At 48.7% G+C, this 17027-nt stretch overlaps 1 protein-coding gene across 1 annotated transcript in view; it reads right to left on the bottom strand.

Moving 5' to 3' along the window:
- The window catches only part of LOC123774663 (uncharacterized), an 89490-nt gene that overhangs the window by 51879 nt on the left and 20584 nt on the right, over window positions 1–17027 (bottom strand). The window contains exons 15-19 of the mRNA XM_069310989.1: window positions 15106–15273; window positions 9306–9485; window positions 8635–8811; window positions 3682–3822; window positions 3316–3460 (exon numbers count right to left, since the gene is read on the bottom strand). Coding sequence (XP_069167090.1) covers window positions 3316–3460; window positions 3682–3822; window positions 8635–8811; window positions 9306–9485; window positions 15106–15273 — 811 coding nt within the window. The remainder of the gene's footprint in view (window positions 1–3315; window positions 3461–3681; window positions 3823–8634; window positions 8812–9305; window positions 9486–15105; window positions 15274–17027) is intronic.

Below are 17027 nucleotides of genomic sequence, written 5' to 3'. Positions count from 1 at the left end.
CAGGATGAGTGGCGCTGCCCAATACTGTCACTATGGCGGTATGTTCACTCACTGGATGAGTGGCGCTGCCCAATACTGTCACTATGGCGGTGTGTCCACTCACAGGATGAGTGGCGCTGCCCAATACTGTCACTATGGCGGTATGTTCACTCACTGGATGAGTGGCGCTGCCCAATACTGTCACTATGGCGGTATGTTCACTCACTGGATGAGTGGCGCTGCCGAATACTGTCAGTATAGCGGTATGTTCACTCACTGGATGAGTGGCGCTGCCGAATACTGTCACTATAGCGGTATGTTCACTCACTGGATGAGTGGCGCTGCCGAATACTGTCACTATAGCGGTATGTTCACTCACTGGATGAGTGGCTCTGCCGAATACTGTCACTATAGCGGTGTGTTCACTCACTGGATGAGTGGCGTTGCCCAACAAAGTCGCCCTTCTGGGCAAAATTACAAGAAGAGAAATTACTACACGTCCGTCACCACCAGCACCACACAGTGAACCAAACTCTGCTAACATATAACTAATTTTCTGATTACTTACATTTATCTAAAGAGAAATCATTAATATAACATTTTGCTTCTGATTTTCTGAAAATCTGTAATAATATTTTGAGTTGAAGAATTCTAGGTTTTGAGATGAAACATTTTCACACAATTTTTCAATTGGTTTGAATTTCCTGCTGATGCCAGCGATATTGTTGTCTGCAACCCGTCCTCGACTCAAGTCCATTACATCCAGCGGTCGACCTCACAGACGCATTCATAAATTTTAACATGCTGTAAATTCAGCCCGTCCTCCAAACAATGACCCAAAAGTGATTCCATGCACCCGCCAAACCCCCTGTTTATGAATGAAAAACGGTTTATACACGACTCAACTGATTTCGTTCGAACACTTCCGGAACAAGTGCTTCACTGCCGAATTCTGTTCGAACCACAACGCTGTAAATGCTTCGCCCTCGTACTATGACAGCCCGTCCTCCAAACAAAGATCCAAAAGTGATTCCATGCACCCGCCAAACCCCCAGCTGTTTATGAATGAAAAGCGACTTACTCACGACTCTCAACTGCTGACGTTCGAACATATCCGGAACAAGTGCTTCACTGACGAATTTTGTTCGAATCACAACGCTATAAATGCTTCACCCACGTACTACAATAATCGCCAACAGAACCTAAACACCTAACCTAACCTATGCCTATATATAAACAATATGCTAATATATTATAATATTAATTTATACTTGAGAAAATTCCCGTTTTGAATGAACAGCATGTTAAAATTTATGAATGCGTCTGTGGGGTTGACCGCTGGATGTAATGGACTTGAGTCGAGGACGGGTTGACTACGAATACAAACAATCGCCAACAGAACCTAAACACCTAATCTAACCTACGCCTAACTATACATAGAATTTTTATGTATAATAATAATATTAATTTATATATGAGAACAAACCAATGTTAAATACACAGTATGTTAAAATTGATGAATTCGTCTGGGGGAGGACGGCCGCTGCTTTAACCAGCCTAGTGTGAGGACAGGTTGACCTGTGGTAGTTGGTTTCATGATATTTATAAAAAGCTCAAGCATCGCTCTTCCCATCAGTAACTATTCATTAAAACCATTTTGCTTGTCTTAGTAAGATTACACAATTGTTTTCTGTAATTGTGCAATTATGACAAGAAAATTACAGTTACGATACTTGAACACGCTATACACAATCCTCCCTCCCCTCCACCACCACACACCCCCACTGTGTGCGGCACATCCCTACACACCCCCACTGTGTGCGGCACATCCCTACACACCACCACTGTACACAGCACATCCCCAAACACACTTTCACTGTACACGACACATCTCCACACACACACCTTCACTGTACACAACACATCCCCACACACCACCACTGTACACAGCACATCCCCACACACATTTTCACTGTACACAGCACATCCCCACACACCACTGTACACAGCACATCCCCACACACCACTGTACACAGCACATCCCCGCACACCACCACTGTACACAGCACATCCCCACACACCACCACTGTACACGACACATCGCCACACACCACCACTGTACACGACACATCGCCACACACCACCACTGTACACAGCACATCCCCACACACCACCACTGTACACAGCACATCCCCGCACACCACCACTGTACACGACACATCGCCACACACCACCACTGTACACGACACATCGCCACACACCACCACTGTACACGACACATCGCCACACACCACCACTGTACACAGCACATCCCCACACACCACCACTGTACACAGCACATCCCCACACACCACCACTGTACACGACACATCCCCACACACCACCACTGTACACGACACATCGCCACACACCACCACTGTACACGACACATCGCCACACACCACCACTGTACACAGCACATCCCCACACACCACCACTGTACACAGCACATCCCCACACACCACCACTGTACACAGCACATCCCCACACACCACCACTGTACACGACACATCGCCACACACCACCACTGTACACGACACATCGCCACACACCACCACTGTACACGACACATCGCCACACACCACCACTGTACACAGCACATCCCCACACACCACCACTGTACACAGCACATCCCCACACACCACCACTGTACACGACACATCGCCACACACCACCACTGTACACGACACATCGCCACACACCACCACTGTACACAGCACATCCCCACACACCACTGTACACAGCACATCCCCGCACACCACCACTGTACACGACACATCGCCACACACCACCACTGTACACGACACATCGCCACACACCACCACTGTACACGACACATCGCCACACACCACCACTGTACACAGCACATCCCCACACACCACCACTGTACACGACACATCGCCACACACCACCACTGTACACAGCACATCCCCACACACCACCACTGTACACGACACATCCCCGCACACCACCACTGTACACAGCACATCCCCACACACCACCACTGTACACGACACATCCCCGCACACCACCACTGTACACAGCACATCCCCACACACCACCACTGTACACGACACATCCCCACACACCACCACTGTACACGACACATCCCCACACACTTTACGTATATTGAAACACCAGAGGCAACCGTACACACAAACAGTAAATGAATAAGATGCTCCTGAGTAAGTATTAACAAATATTAGTGTGACATATTTATAGGTCTGACCAGAGGAGAACACCGTGGAGGAGAGGAGGCGGCGGAGGACTCGTAGGGAGGAGTAGCAAGCAGCTCACCAGTACAGACGGGGCAGCAGGCACCCTCCGGATGGTGTCGACGAGCACAGGTGAGTCTGGGGCAGATGAGCTTGGGTCCACACATCACTCGGCCCTCCACACACTGGCACTGCTGGCAAGGGTCGCCCCCACGGTTGAACCATGTCTGGTGGACCAATAACTCTCCCTCAGTGATATACTCAACATTCAGCTCCAGGTAATTAAAAAGAAATTCGATTTAGAATCTCTTAAGCAACTTAAACCCCTTAGCTAAATCTGCTGTACAATACCAGCATGAAATATGGCAAATTCAAGTTTAATGTCTAAATGTCTGATGGCTTGGTGCTCTAGATTTAAGACTTCGTGACGCCGGAAGGAACATCTTACCCCACTTTGGTAGACTTGACCGGCGTGGAGACATCGGGAGCAGTCGTGGCAGCAGGAAGCGGGGTCAAGGACCCCATCGGGGCAGCGAGGGCACTGGTTCGGCTCCTGGCATGTCACCACACCCGCTTCACACCGGCACTCCTACGGATACCCTACACTATACACCCGTCTACACTCACTGGTAAAACTAACCTGCAGACTCCTAGATGTTACTCCTGCTCAGCTTACACTCAGTGAGAAGTATCTCTGGGAGTTCTGCATTACCTGCTGATGTAGGCCTCACCAAATGTAAATTATGTTCAAACTAATTATTCGCACACCCTGCATCATTATGTGGTGTGGTGTGAAAAAGATAGTTTAGTTCATTATGCACCTCATGCCCATGTTGCTGGCGGTGGTGGAAACGGTTACAGAGGTACATAATAGGTTCAGTGACTGCATGAACCCCGAAATTCATTTACCTCAGCAAGTTAGTCTTGGTTAAGATGTTACACGGTTCAATGTATATTTGTCTTTGGTTCAATACAGCCAAATACAAATTTGGTTGTATTTGGTCGTTCTCAAATCGATTAACATTGAGTTAGAAAACGACCGCACGTGAAGTGTCTAGGCTAAGTTGCTTACATGTGTGGTGAGCGAGTTTCATAACTGACTTGACTTATGCACACCGCCCCTTCGTCCAATGGGCAGCAATGGAAAAGTTACAATCACGGACACTCACTGCCTACGGGTAAGCGAAATGGGGATATTGGTTACAATTTCTGGTAGCAGCTCACTTTTCATTAAATATTTACACACTTCTTTAGTAGGCATCCATCAGTCTCAGGAGACTATGGAGTTGCACTCAGGTTGTCGGTCTGGAGTGGCCTCACCAGGGCGCAAAGCCAGGGTAGGTTGATTCGGGGGAGAAGCTGTTACCCAGGCAGCAAGTCCCCCCCTCTCCACGGCGCTGAAAGTCTCCAATGGAAAGGCATACGCCAATACGATTGGTTCCAGCGTCGTCACTTATTCACTTCTTTAACATTTGTTTAAGAGTTGTCTCTAAATTCACGTATATTTTCTCACTCAATAACATAGGGACGGAGGGGGTGCGAATAATTTTGTTGACAGTTTACATTTGATCAGGTCTATATCTGGAGGTAATGAAACTTTGCAGATATTTATAGAAGAGTCTAAGCCGAGCAATAGTAACATCTAGGAGTCTACTGATTTTACTGGATGATCCACAGATGCGTGGCTCCTCTTGCATGATAGTAGGAACTGTAAGTGTAACCTTCACTTCGTCTCAGATCTACAAAGTTTGGGTAAAGTCCTGGTGTATTATTATTATCATGTTTAAAGACCATCCAAAGTTATACTCAACTCCGTCTTTAGAGGAAAATTCTTTTGTTAACTCATCAGCTCTATCATGCATTCAAAGGCCAGCATGTGATGAAATGTTGAGAGATTTCAACAAATATATATGTATAAGATATTATATAAAGGAGGCAATTCATAATATTCATAAAGGAGGTAATCCGGCAGACAAACAATTACAGATCAATATCAAATCTACCTATATTATCACAAATATTTGAAAAAATTATTAACAAACAGCTCTACTTCTATCTCGTAAAATTCAACATACTAAGTCACTGTCAGTTTGGCTTCCGCTCCCAAAAGAGTACAAATGATAGAATTATTAGTCTGCTTGACTTAATCTACTCAGCCCTTGACAAAAATGAGTTTCCAATTGGACTCTTCATTGACCTGAGAAAGGCCTTTGATACTGTTAACTATAACTACCTCTTACTGAAACTCCACCATTATGGAATCCGAGGCCTTGCCCTGAACTATATCCGATCCTATCTTAGTGACAGACACCAATATGTAGCCATCAGTGATATAAGCTCTCCCACTCTACCATTAACCGTAGGGGTGTCGCAGGGCAGCATCTTAGGACCTCTCCAATTTCTTGTATACATCAATCATCTGCCTTATGTGTCTAACATTCTTTACCTATATTGTTTGCTGACGATACTACTCTCATCTACTTAGACCCCCCCCCACACACAGTAAGTAATGTTGTAAACAATGAACTAAAAAAAAAAGTTCACTTATGGACGTCAACCAACGAACTCTCAGGAAACATAGAAAAGACCTACTGCATCTTATTTGGAGGCAAATCAACAAATGCAATTCAGTTTCGGATAGACAATGTTAGCATCAGCAATAAAAATGATGGAAAGTTTTTTGGCCTATACTTGGACAAGAGACTACTACCACCACCACCAATAACAGACACCTCTTATTGGTGGTGGTCAAGGACCCGTTACTGTACAGTATGTATGTACATTATGCATGTGTATGTACAGTATGTATGTACACTATGAATGTATGTACAGTATGAATGTTCAGTATGTAAAGTATGTATGTACAGTAAGTATTGTAATGACCCCAGGTAGCCTGAAGAACGAGTCTACCCCAAAGATTCGACAATCTGGACCTGATTGAGAGGTCAGAGGAAGTATAGATCTATGAATATATATTAAATGCTTGACAAATGTCAGTGAATAGTTTAAAAGCATGAGCAGAGGATGAACATGTAAATAAGTGACTTCACATGAGATGTCGATACTTCGCTGACATGAGAGGGCAACCCGTTCTCGCAAATTTAATAAGTCAATATTGACTTATTAAATATGTGCATAGGTGACATACTTAACATAATAGTTTCCCTTGAAAAGCTTCATAGAAAACACCGACCTTACCTAACCTACTTAGTATGTTAAGATAAGCAAGCATCTTATTGCTTCATAATTACAATTATTACCTAACCTATACCTATAATAGGTTAAGTAACAATTGTAATTACGAAGCTATAAGATGCTTATTTTAACATACTAAATAGGTTAGGTAAGGTCGGTGTTTTCTATGAAGCTTTTCAAGGGAAACTATTATGTTTAGTATGTCACCTATGCACGCAACTAATAAGTCAATATTGACTTATTAAATTTGCGAGAACGGGTTGGAGAGGGACACCTCGACCTTACTTGAGCAACAGAGGTCGTGAGAGGGGGTGGTACTGTGCTGAGCTCCTGGCAGAGGAGGAAAACCCCTAGCTGTGTGCTCCTACAAGAGGAGGTAATCAAGCAGGTGTTTATGTGTGAAGCCTGAAGAAGATTTCAAGTGCTTAAGTCAGGACTAGAAGAAGCCTTGTGAGGCAGTCCTATAGCGATTTTGAGGTCGACCTGTGTGGGCGCCATTGTTGAGGACCAGGACCTGAGCGCCCTCGAGACAAAGACTCTGTGGTAAGCTAATATAATAGTTGTTGCAGTGGTTGCCTGTGTTTGATCGTGTGCCCAGTGATCATGACAAGTGTTTATGTATATAGTACACATTTTATTAAGGCAGTAAGCTGAAATAAGAGAGTAGAGATAGGAGAACATCTTGGAGGGAGGAGTGATACATCCTCCCTCGACTAAGGTCAATGGATGACTGAGGGGGGAACCCCCGGGTGCCGGCCAGCAGCTTGTCTAGACACGTCAAAGATGGACTCGCCCAGGGTGGGGGAAGACCGTCGCGGCGACGCAGTAGTTCTAAAGAGATATCGGATGGAGGAGTTTTACTTTTGTGAATGCATTTAATTATGTCTCAGTAGGGAAACATTTTTATTGGCATGGCAATGGAATTGCAGGTTTGTTTGGGGAAGAGTTGATGGAAGAACTTCGAGACCAGGGAAGAAGTTAATGGAAGAAATTTTGAGACTGGAGAAGTGTATGCTGAAATCTGTGGGAGAGCAGAACTCCATAGTGAGGAGTGGACTTCAAGCAGTGTGAAGGAGTTTAATGTGTCTCCGTGGAATCAGTGGTGGTGGAGCATCCTGGTGTTTTAAGAGGACTTCATTGTGCAGCAGTTTTGGGAGAACTGCAGAAGAGTCTTTTGAGTATTTTGGAGGACCTAGAGATATACAAAGTAGTGAGCCTCCAGGAGCAGAACAGAGGTTTATATGGTGGATACACAGGCATGTATAAAGAAAGTGCTGAGTGCTTATTGGCGTGTAAGACGCAGTGTAAGGTGAAAGATTGATTTATTCTTGTGTTGGGGAATATTTATGTAGATGTTTCTGGTGCTTCAGCCACAGGCTGAGTTTATATATTTTTAGGGCTGAGTGTATAATATTGTTATGACGAGATTTCACCCATATTTAGTGAGGGAGTAGTAAGTGGTAAGCCAAGAGTTGGGCAGCCACTTGATATGGACGGTTGATGAAGCCAGGGTATGATATTGGATTGCTACTGGATTGTAGCAGTTTAGTGGTGTATGATAATTCATTTTTGTACTCATCATGTATTGTATTTGTTTTTTCGTTTATTAAATGTGTATTGTTAGCTGACTTGTGCTCTTGTCTTGGTGAGGCCTCCCAGAAAGCAGGAGAGAGAGAGAAAGGATAATGGCTGCAGACAGGGTGGCAGAAAATACTAATTTAAAAAAGGGGAATAGAGGAGATCATTCCAAACAAAGAGAGTGGGGAGTCACAGCGGCTCATGTAGGGTGTGTACACAAGATAACGAGGCCAGTGTTGGAGCCGCACCCCTAAATGTGTGATGCTGAACCCCCTCTCCAAGATCAAGAGGCGTATAGGGTGATCTGAGCAAACTTCAAGCACTACAGTGTTAAATGTTGGTCGATCGGCGGTAGCGGGAGTGTGTGGCTGCCGAGGTCGGTTGTCTGTTCCGGCAGAGAGTTGTTGGGGGATGTTGTCTACCTGAACACAAGTAACAGTCTGGTGCAGCAACCAGAGCTCTCTTTGGAGGTTTAAGTTTCATAAGCCCCAACCCCCTCAGGCCAGAACAGTATGTGCAGTATGTACGTACAATATGTATGCATGTACAGCTTATATGCATGAATGTACATACTGTGAGGGTTGAGGGCGTGCGAACGCACGTAAGGTGACCGTGGAAGAGGACCTACCTGACAGAGGGCATCACCTTGGGTCCAAGAGTCTCTATCGGGGTGCGTCACCCCGAAGGCGTCGGTGCAGGGCGGGGCCTCGGGGCACCGTGTCGGGCAGCACACCCCTGGCACTATAGTGGCACCTGGGCACGGCGGCGACCCACACTCTACAGCCTGGCACTTCACTTTGCCTTCCTGAGGAGGTGACCGTGGGAGAGAGAGAGATGAAGACGGGAGTGAAGGAATGATGCCCAACCACTTGGACCCTAGAGGATCAAACACTGACCCGCAAGAAGCGAGGACTTCGCTGTACCGTCCTGTCCAAGTGGTTGGGCACGTTGATCGGAGAGCGTTACCGCTTGCAGTGTCTGACATTGTAACATTTGTTGCGCGGGTGTACGCTTCAATAAGTGCTCTCTGATTGTTCTAATCTGCGATTAATACACTAATTGAAATGACTTATAAATGAGTAATTCACAACAGGGTTCCCCATGTTAATGTGACATATATCTTTTTCAGATTCTCAAACAAGGACAGTGGTGCGAGTTGACAGTTACCTGACAGGTGCACGAGACAGGATTGACCTGTCAGGAGCACTAAAGACAGGAGTGACAGTTACCTGACAGGAGCACAAGAGACAGGATTGACAGTTACCTAACAGGAGCACAAGAGACAGGATTGACAGTTACCTGACAGGAGCACGAGAGACAGGGGTTGAAGGAGGGCGTGAAGGTCTGGCCGCTGGTGAAGGTGCGGTCGTCATAATGACACTGTCCCGGGCAGGAGGGGCAGCACCGCCCCTCCTCCACCTGTGGGGCGGGGCAGGGGGGCGGCGGGCACCGCTCCGTCACACAGCTCACCGTTCCGGCCTGTGGGTGTAGCATGGGTGTAGTTATGGCGGGGGCATGGTGTAGAAGACTGGTGGCGGGGGGCCCATGGTGTAGAGGATTGGTGGTGGGGGGCCCATGGTGTAGAGGATTGGTGGTGGGGGGCCCATGGTGTAGAGGACTGGTTGTTGGAAATTTCCAACATAATACAACACTGTTGTATTATTATTAATTATTACTAAATCTACTAATCACTGTAGTAATTAAAATTAACCAACCGTAGAGTTCACATGTACTAATAATTGTATCTGTACAATAAGGCTCGAATTCTTACGTCACCAGACGCCAGTATTGCGTCAGATTCCACCATAATAAACACATCTATATCCAGTGTGTCAGAGAATTGAGTTTGATTCTCTAAAACCAACAGTGTTCTGTGTGATAATTAATTACCGATAACCTGACTCCCAAATAATGCCAAATAGAGCGTTTCTAGTTACAACTGTTATCTGGTAATAAATTTAATGTCACGCGTGAATGCCAGGGAGAGAATTACATTCATCTCCATTGCTCGTTTACCATCGTAAAACGAGCAAATAATAATATTTAACTCCTCTATATAATAAACCCGTCATTATCCAAGCATTTCAGTCGCAACTGCGAGAAATGATAATATTCGTAGTAAATAATTTGTGTATCAAATGCGGGACGCGGAGCGGGGGGCAGAGGAGACGCCATTACTCGAGAAGACGCCACCGAGTGAGAGTGGAGGAGGAAGTCGCCACTGTGAGGTGTGAAGAATTGTTGCAGAATATAGCAACTTAGCTGGTGTCAGTGTCACAGGATACATCGTGGTGAATTGTCAACGAGAATTAACTTGACGTTCAGCCTGGAACCTGTTAATTGGTTCCTTGTAGCCCAACGTGACCGGCCATAGAAGCGCGTCAACATCTAGGCTAGGCTTGACACCACGTGTTCGTTATTACGACGCCAGAACCTAGGACGCGAGCTTCGGCAAGCCTCAACTTACACAGTGGTGGTGGCTAAGTACCTTAGCTATTAGCTAAGTACCTTTATTCCCTTTCGATGCATCATTATGGATAGGTTATAGCCGGGTAGCTTGTCGTCACGCCGAGCGACTAAAACAAAACACAGGTTATTATCTGTTTCCACTCTCCATTTTAATTTCTTGAACATAGATATTTAGCAGCCTAATCTGTTGCTACTGAATATAACTTGATTTACAGCTTGTGTGTGAAGAATTCCCCGAGCTGTCATTTCCCGTGTTAATCATCTCCCAGTGTTCCATGATGAGTTCAGGAGATTCCGAGGATGATTCATGACCGATGTCTTGGAAAACGTCTTCAAGCTAAGACCCTTTCCGTATACCATTAATTACATTATCTGTAGTGTATTATTACTACGGATCACTGTTTTCTGGATTAACACGTGTTTATTATAATCATTAATTTCTCATGTTCATAATCTATGTTCTTATTGGTGACAAATTCAATGATTCTATAATTGGTCATAAGATTAGGTTATTGCATAATGAACTGGTGCACGAACCACACTAGTTCCTGGACATATATGAAGTTCTAGTAATACCCCCCCAATGTAGGTGTTTGAGGCTTTGATTCAGTTAAATTATATACAGCCCATTAATTATATAAGTGATTATATTCTCTAGTATTTATCCATAGTTACTGGTTCATCTAGGAATTTTCTAATGATCACATTTTATTAGTTTCCCTCTTTACTATAAAAGCGGGTGGTCCTTCGTAATTGATTTTCATTACATTAATATTTAAATAAATAGAGTCAAGCCCCAAATGTCCCACACTGGTGGTGGTGGGCCCATGGTGTAGAGGACTGGTGGTGGTGGTGGGCCCATGGTGTAGAGGACTGGTGGTGGTGGTGGGCCCATGGTGTAGAGGACTGGTGGTGGTGGTGGGCCCATGGTGTAGAGGACTGGTGGTGGTGGTGGGCCCATGGTGTAGAGGACTGGTGGTGGTGGTGGGCCCATGGTGTAGAGGACTGGTGGTGGTGGTGGGCCCATGGTGTAGAGGACTGGTGGTGGTGGTGGGCCCATGGTGTAGAGGACTGGTGGTGGTGGTGGGCCCATGGTGTAGAGGACTGGTGGTGGTGGTGGGCCCATGGTGTAGAGGACTGGTGGTGGTGGTGGGCCCATGGTGTAGAGGACTGGTGGTGGTGGTGGGCCCATGGTGTAGAGGACTGGTGGTGGTGGTGGGCCCATGGTGTAGAGGACTGGTGGTGGTGGTGGGCCCATGGTGTAGAGGACTGGTGGTGGTGGTGGGCCCATGGTGTAGAGGACTGGTGGTGGTGGTGGGCCCATGGTGTAGAGGACTGGTGGTGGTGGTGGGCCCATGGTGTAGAGGACTGGTGGTGGTGGTGGGCCCATGGTGTAGAGGACTGGTGGTGGTGGTGGGCCCATGGTGTAGAGGACTGGTGGTGGTGGTGGGCCCATGGTGTAGAGGACTGGTGGTGGTGGTGGGCCCATGGTGTAGAGGACTGGTGGTGGTGGTGGGCCCATGGTGTAGAGGACTGGTGGTGGTGGTGGGCCCATGGTGTAGAGGACTGGTGGTGGTGGTGGGCCCATGGTGTAGAGGACTGGTGGTGGTGGTGGGCCCATGGTGTAGAGGACTGGTGGTGGGCCCATGGTGTAGAGGACTGGTGGTGGGCCCATGGTGTAGAGGACTGGTGGTGGGCCCATGGTGTAGAGGACTGGTGGTGGGCCCATGGTGTAGAGGACTGGTGGTGGGGGGCCCATGGTGTAGAGGACTGGTGGTGGGGGGCCCATGGTGTAGAGGACTGGTGGTGGGGGGCCCATGGTGTAGAGGACTGGTGGTGGTGGTGGGCCCATGGTGTAGAGGACTGGTGGTGGTGGTGGGGCCATGGTGTAGAGGACTGGTGGTGGTGGTGGGCCCATGGTGTAGAGGACTGGTGGTGGTGGTGGGGCCATGGTGTAGAGGACTGGTGGTGGTGGTGGGCCCATGGTGTAGAGGACTGGTGGTGGGCCCATGGTGTAGAGGACTGGTGGTGGTGGTGGGCCCATGGTGTAGAGGACTGGTGGTGGTGGTGGGCCCATGGTGTAGAGGACTGGTGGCGGTGGTGGGCCCATGGTGTAGAGGACTGGTGGTGGTAGTGGGCCCATGGTGTAGAGGACTGGTGGTGGTGGTGGGCCCATGGTGTAGAGGACTGGTGGCGGGGGGAGAAAGGAGAAGTATTGATAGTTTATATATCTATAAATAATACAGTTTTGACGCCGTCAACAATTACTGAACAATATGCGTTGTGTCAAAATGCGACGTTCTATTACGAGAGGATGCCTAAGCTGCCTATGGATATGCGACATTCCTGTTGCTCAACCTGTCCTAATAGAGCGTCGCAATTTGACATAGTCTATCTACGGGCAAAAATCCTCTTACTAGAAAATGGCAGCGGCTCGCGAAATTGACATACTGTCCTGTTTTCTGTTTTGGGTCTTCTGGTAGGTCAGGAAAAGGGCACTGTAGTAGATAGTTTCTTAACGTTAGAAAACCTTAGGAGGATGGGGTGGTTATACAACCTCCAAGACCTCAAATATGGTTGATGTCCGCCCTACACTTAATCACAGTTGAGTGAAACCCCTTGCTGGTGCTGCTGTTTGAGTTCTCTATTGTGGACAAATATGATATACTTACGTAGTATAGAGATTGTCGGGGAGCGGGTATGAGATATGAAAACAATAATTATTAAGTGAATGCTACAGCTGCCCAGTTTGAACTGCAAATAAGTATAATATACTTATAGTTGTGTCACTATAATCTAAACCTTGTCGGCAGGACATCAATTCGACGCCATCAGTTCACCCAGCTGAGTTCACTCGTTCCCCAACCGCGGGACATGGTCCCCCTGGGGGCCTTTTGCAATATGTAGAGGGCCATAAGTGACCAGGTAATGATACCAGAGTGGCCCTGTTACGGACCCGAATCCAGCGTCCGAGCACAGAGCAGTGACGACCGCGCCATCTGTGGGTCAGCTCCCGAAACCCCCTCCAAATGGACGACGACACCTGGTGAGAACGAGGTGTACTGGCCACGAGGGCCAGTTTCCAGTCCTGTTCAGCTCACAACACAGCCGCTGCTGACCTCTGGTGAGGTGGTGCTCAGACGACAACGCCATCTATGGAGTGGATAGGTGGGCGTTTGGGTCTGAGCCTGTAAGTGAGGTGCTTTAGTGTCCCTGTTATTGATGACGTGTCTGCTTACAGAGTCGACCTGGGACTGCTGTAATGGAAGTTGAGTCAGTCTACCCAAGGCAGCCGTCTCGACACCAAGTGCTTTGCTGCAGCAGCTGTGAGTCGCCTCGCGGATGAACACTGTGGTGTTACCCTGCCAGTGAAGTGGCAGCTGGAGGATTGTCGTACCCGGGACTGACTGGTGGAGACGCTTAAAACCACTGGGGTATTGTGGACAGGAGAGTGATCTGTGGTATCACACGAGGCTCCTGACTAGGGCGCTACCCTAGTATCGCTCGTGGAGTGGCCTGACCAGCGTTGCTGATCCGGAACCTGCCAGCAGTCTGCTGGACTTGTGGTTGACGGCCTCCACGGCGGTGCCCCCAGTGGAACTGTGTTTTGGCTGGCCTGTGGCCGGGGTAGACTCAGCTTTTCGAAGGATTCGTCATGAGGCCACGAGAGCACCGAGAAGATCCAGGATCTTCAGAAGAAGACTACTTTGTTAATAATAGTGTTAATACCCCTCCCCCTGTGTAACCTTTTATATATTATTTATTGGTGGCGGTTATTATATTATATTAAGTTTTGACTTTATTTCCCTTCCCCTTTTAATTTACTTGCGTTGTGGATCACATCCCTTGAAAGCCACTACTGGCTTGGGGCCGGATACCCTTCCTCTAACGACATCAGAGTACGAACCCAGTTGCGACCCGAGAGGGCCGTAACAGGTCCGTACTGAATGTAGGCGCCAAGAATAATGACGTAGTGTGAAAAAGGTGTAATGACAGTAGAGAGACAGGGAACACTGAGCGAGGAGGAGGCTGGGGCGGCCATATTGGCATCCGTCCGCGTTGAGGCGAGCCATGCCGGCCAAGGCCTTCAACTTTAATAATACTAGCCTGAATTTATTTTATCCACCAATTAATCGTAAAATAAAGTGTATATTATATCTGAAATTAAACGGAACGTATTCAACTACTGACTAAATAGACTAATTGAAAATAAATACAATTTCAATACACTAAACCCCCTAGAGATTGTGGTACCAAACTGTACCAATCGAGTTGAGAATGGTCCAGGACGGACCGAAACGTCGTCGTCCCTTCACATTGTAGTGTGTGGTCTGGTCATCATACTTTAGCCTCGTTATTGTGACTCATCGCCTGCATATGGTACCAAACTATTTGATATTCTTGTACAGTCCACTGCCCACCAGAATTAATAACAAATTCACCACACAAGCAGTGTTATGATCAGAGGCTGTGGGCAGGGTCACGGCGGCCAGGGGTCACGGCGGCGAGGGTCACGGCGGCCAGGGGTCACTTCTCATTTGATCACAACCTTTATGAGACACAGTTTACTAACATTTATAATATCACTGCATCAAGAAATTAGAGAGACGTGAGGATTACTGTACAGAACCTTGCACGTGCAGGAGAGGCAGGGGGCGACCACCTTGGTGTCCCCCTGCAGGATGACGTCCCCGTTGTAGTCACAGTGGTGGCACACGGGACAACATTCTCCCTGAGGCCTGGCAGGGTGGAGACAGGGTGGCGGGGCGCACTCCAGGGTGTAGCACCGCTCCTCACCCTGAGGACACACACACATCTTACACTAATGTTAGGGTAAAGTTGGGTATATGTACCGGGCTGAGAGGGTACAGGGAGCAAGGGCTGGGAGGGCACCCCTGGGGAGCGGGAATGATACAAGGAGCCAAAGTTAAGGAGAGTAGAAGGAGTCTACTAACTTTCCACCCCCTCCCCCCATCCATGCTTAGTTCATTTCTAGTTACACTATATTTTTGCTCTTAAATATTATAAATGCTTGTGTGGTGGTGCTCACCTGGTGGCTGTGACAGTGGGTGGTGGTGGTGCTCACCTGGTGGCTGTGACAGTGTGTGGTGGTGGTGCTCACCTGGTGGCTGTGACAGTGTGTGGTGGTGGTGCTCACCTGGTGGCTGTGACAGTGTGTGGTGGTGGTGCTCACCTGGTGGCTGTGACAGTGTGTGGTGGTGGTGCTCACCTGGTGGCTGTGACAGTGTGTGGTGGTGGTGCTCACCTGGTGGCTGTGACAGTGGGTGGTGGTGCTCACCTGGTGGCTGTGACAGTGGGTGGTGGTGCTCACCTGGTGGCTGTGACAGTGGGTGGTGGTGCTCACCTGGTGGCTGTGACAGTGGGTGGTGGTGCTCACCTGGTGGCTGTGACAGTGGGTGGTGGTGCTCACCTGGTGGCTGTGACAGTGGGTGGTGGTGGTGCTCACCTGGTGGCTGTGACAGTGTGTGGTGGTGGTGCTCACCTGGTGGCTGTGACAGTGGGTGGTGGTGGTGCTCACCTGGTGACTGTGACAGTGGGTGGTGGTGGTGCTCACCTGGTGGCTGTGACAGTGTGTGGTGGTGGTGCTCACCTGGTGGCTGTGACAGTGTGTGGTGGTGGTGCTCACCTGGTGGCTGTGACAGTGGGTGGTGGTGGTGCTCACCTGGTGACTGTGACAGTGGGTAGTGGTGGTGCTCACCTGGTGACTGTGACAGTGGGTGGTGGTGCTCACCTGGTGGCTGTGACAGTGTGTGGTGGTGCTCACCTGGTGGCTGTGACAGTGGGTGGTGGTGGTGCTCACCTGGTGACTGTGACAGTGGGTGGTGGTGGTGCTCACCTGGTGGCTGTGACAGTGGGTGGTGGTGGTGCTCACCTGGTGGCTGTGACAGTGGGTGATGGTGGTGCTCACCTGGTGGCTGTGACAGTGGGTGGTGGTGGTGCTCACCTGGTGGCTGTGACAGTGAGTGGTGGTGCTCACCTGGTGGCTGTGACAGTGGGTGGTGGTGGTGCTCACCTGGTGGCTGTGACAGTGGGTGGTGGTGGTGCTCACCTGGTGGCTGTGACAGTGGGTGGTGGTGGTGCTCACCTGGTGGCTGTGACAATGGGTGGTGGTGGTGCTCACCTGGTGGCTGTGACAGTGGGTGGTGGTGGTGCTCACCTGGTGGCTGTGACAGTGAGTGGTGGTGCTCACCTGGTGGCTGTGACAGTTGGTGGTGGTGCTCACCTGTTGGCTGTGACAGTGTGTGGTGGTGGTGCTCACCTGGTGGCTGTGACAGTGGGTGGTGGTGGTGCTCACCTGGTGGCTGTGACAGTGGGTGGTGGTGGTGCTCACCTGGTGGCTGTGACAGTGGGTGGTGGTGGTGCTCACCTGGTGGCTGTGACAGTGGGTGGTGGTGGTGCTCACCTGGTGGCTGTGACAGTTGGTGGTGGTGCTCACCTGGTGGCTGTGACAGTGGGTGGTGGTGCTCACCTGGTGGCTGTGACAGTGGGTGGTGGTGGTGCTCACCTGGTGGCTGTGACAGTGGGTGGTGG

The sequence above is a fragment of the Procambarus clarkii genome, chromosome 68, assembly GCF_040958095.1.
Source record: "Procambarus clarkii isolate CNS0578487 chromosome 68, FALCON_Pclarkii_2.0, whole genome shotgun sequence".
Classification (NCBI taxonomy): domain Eukaryota; kingdom Metazoa; phylum Arthropoda; class Malacostraca; order Decapoda; family Cambaridae; genus Procambarus; species Procambarus clarkii.
The sequence above is the reverse complement of the archived record's forward strand: the minus strand, read 5'-3'. Positions and strand labels throughout refer to the sequence as shown.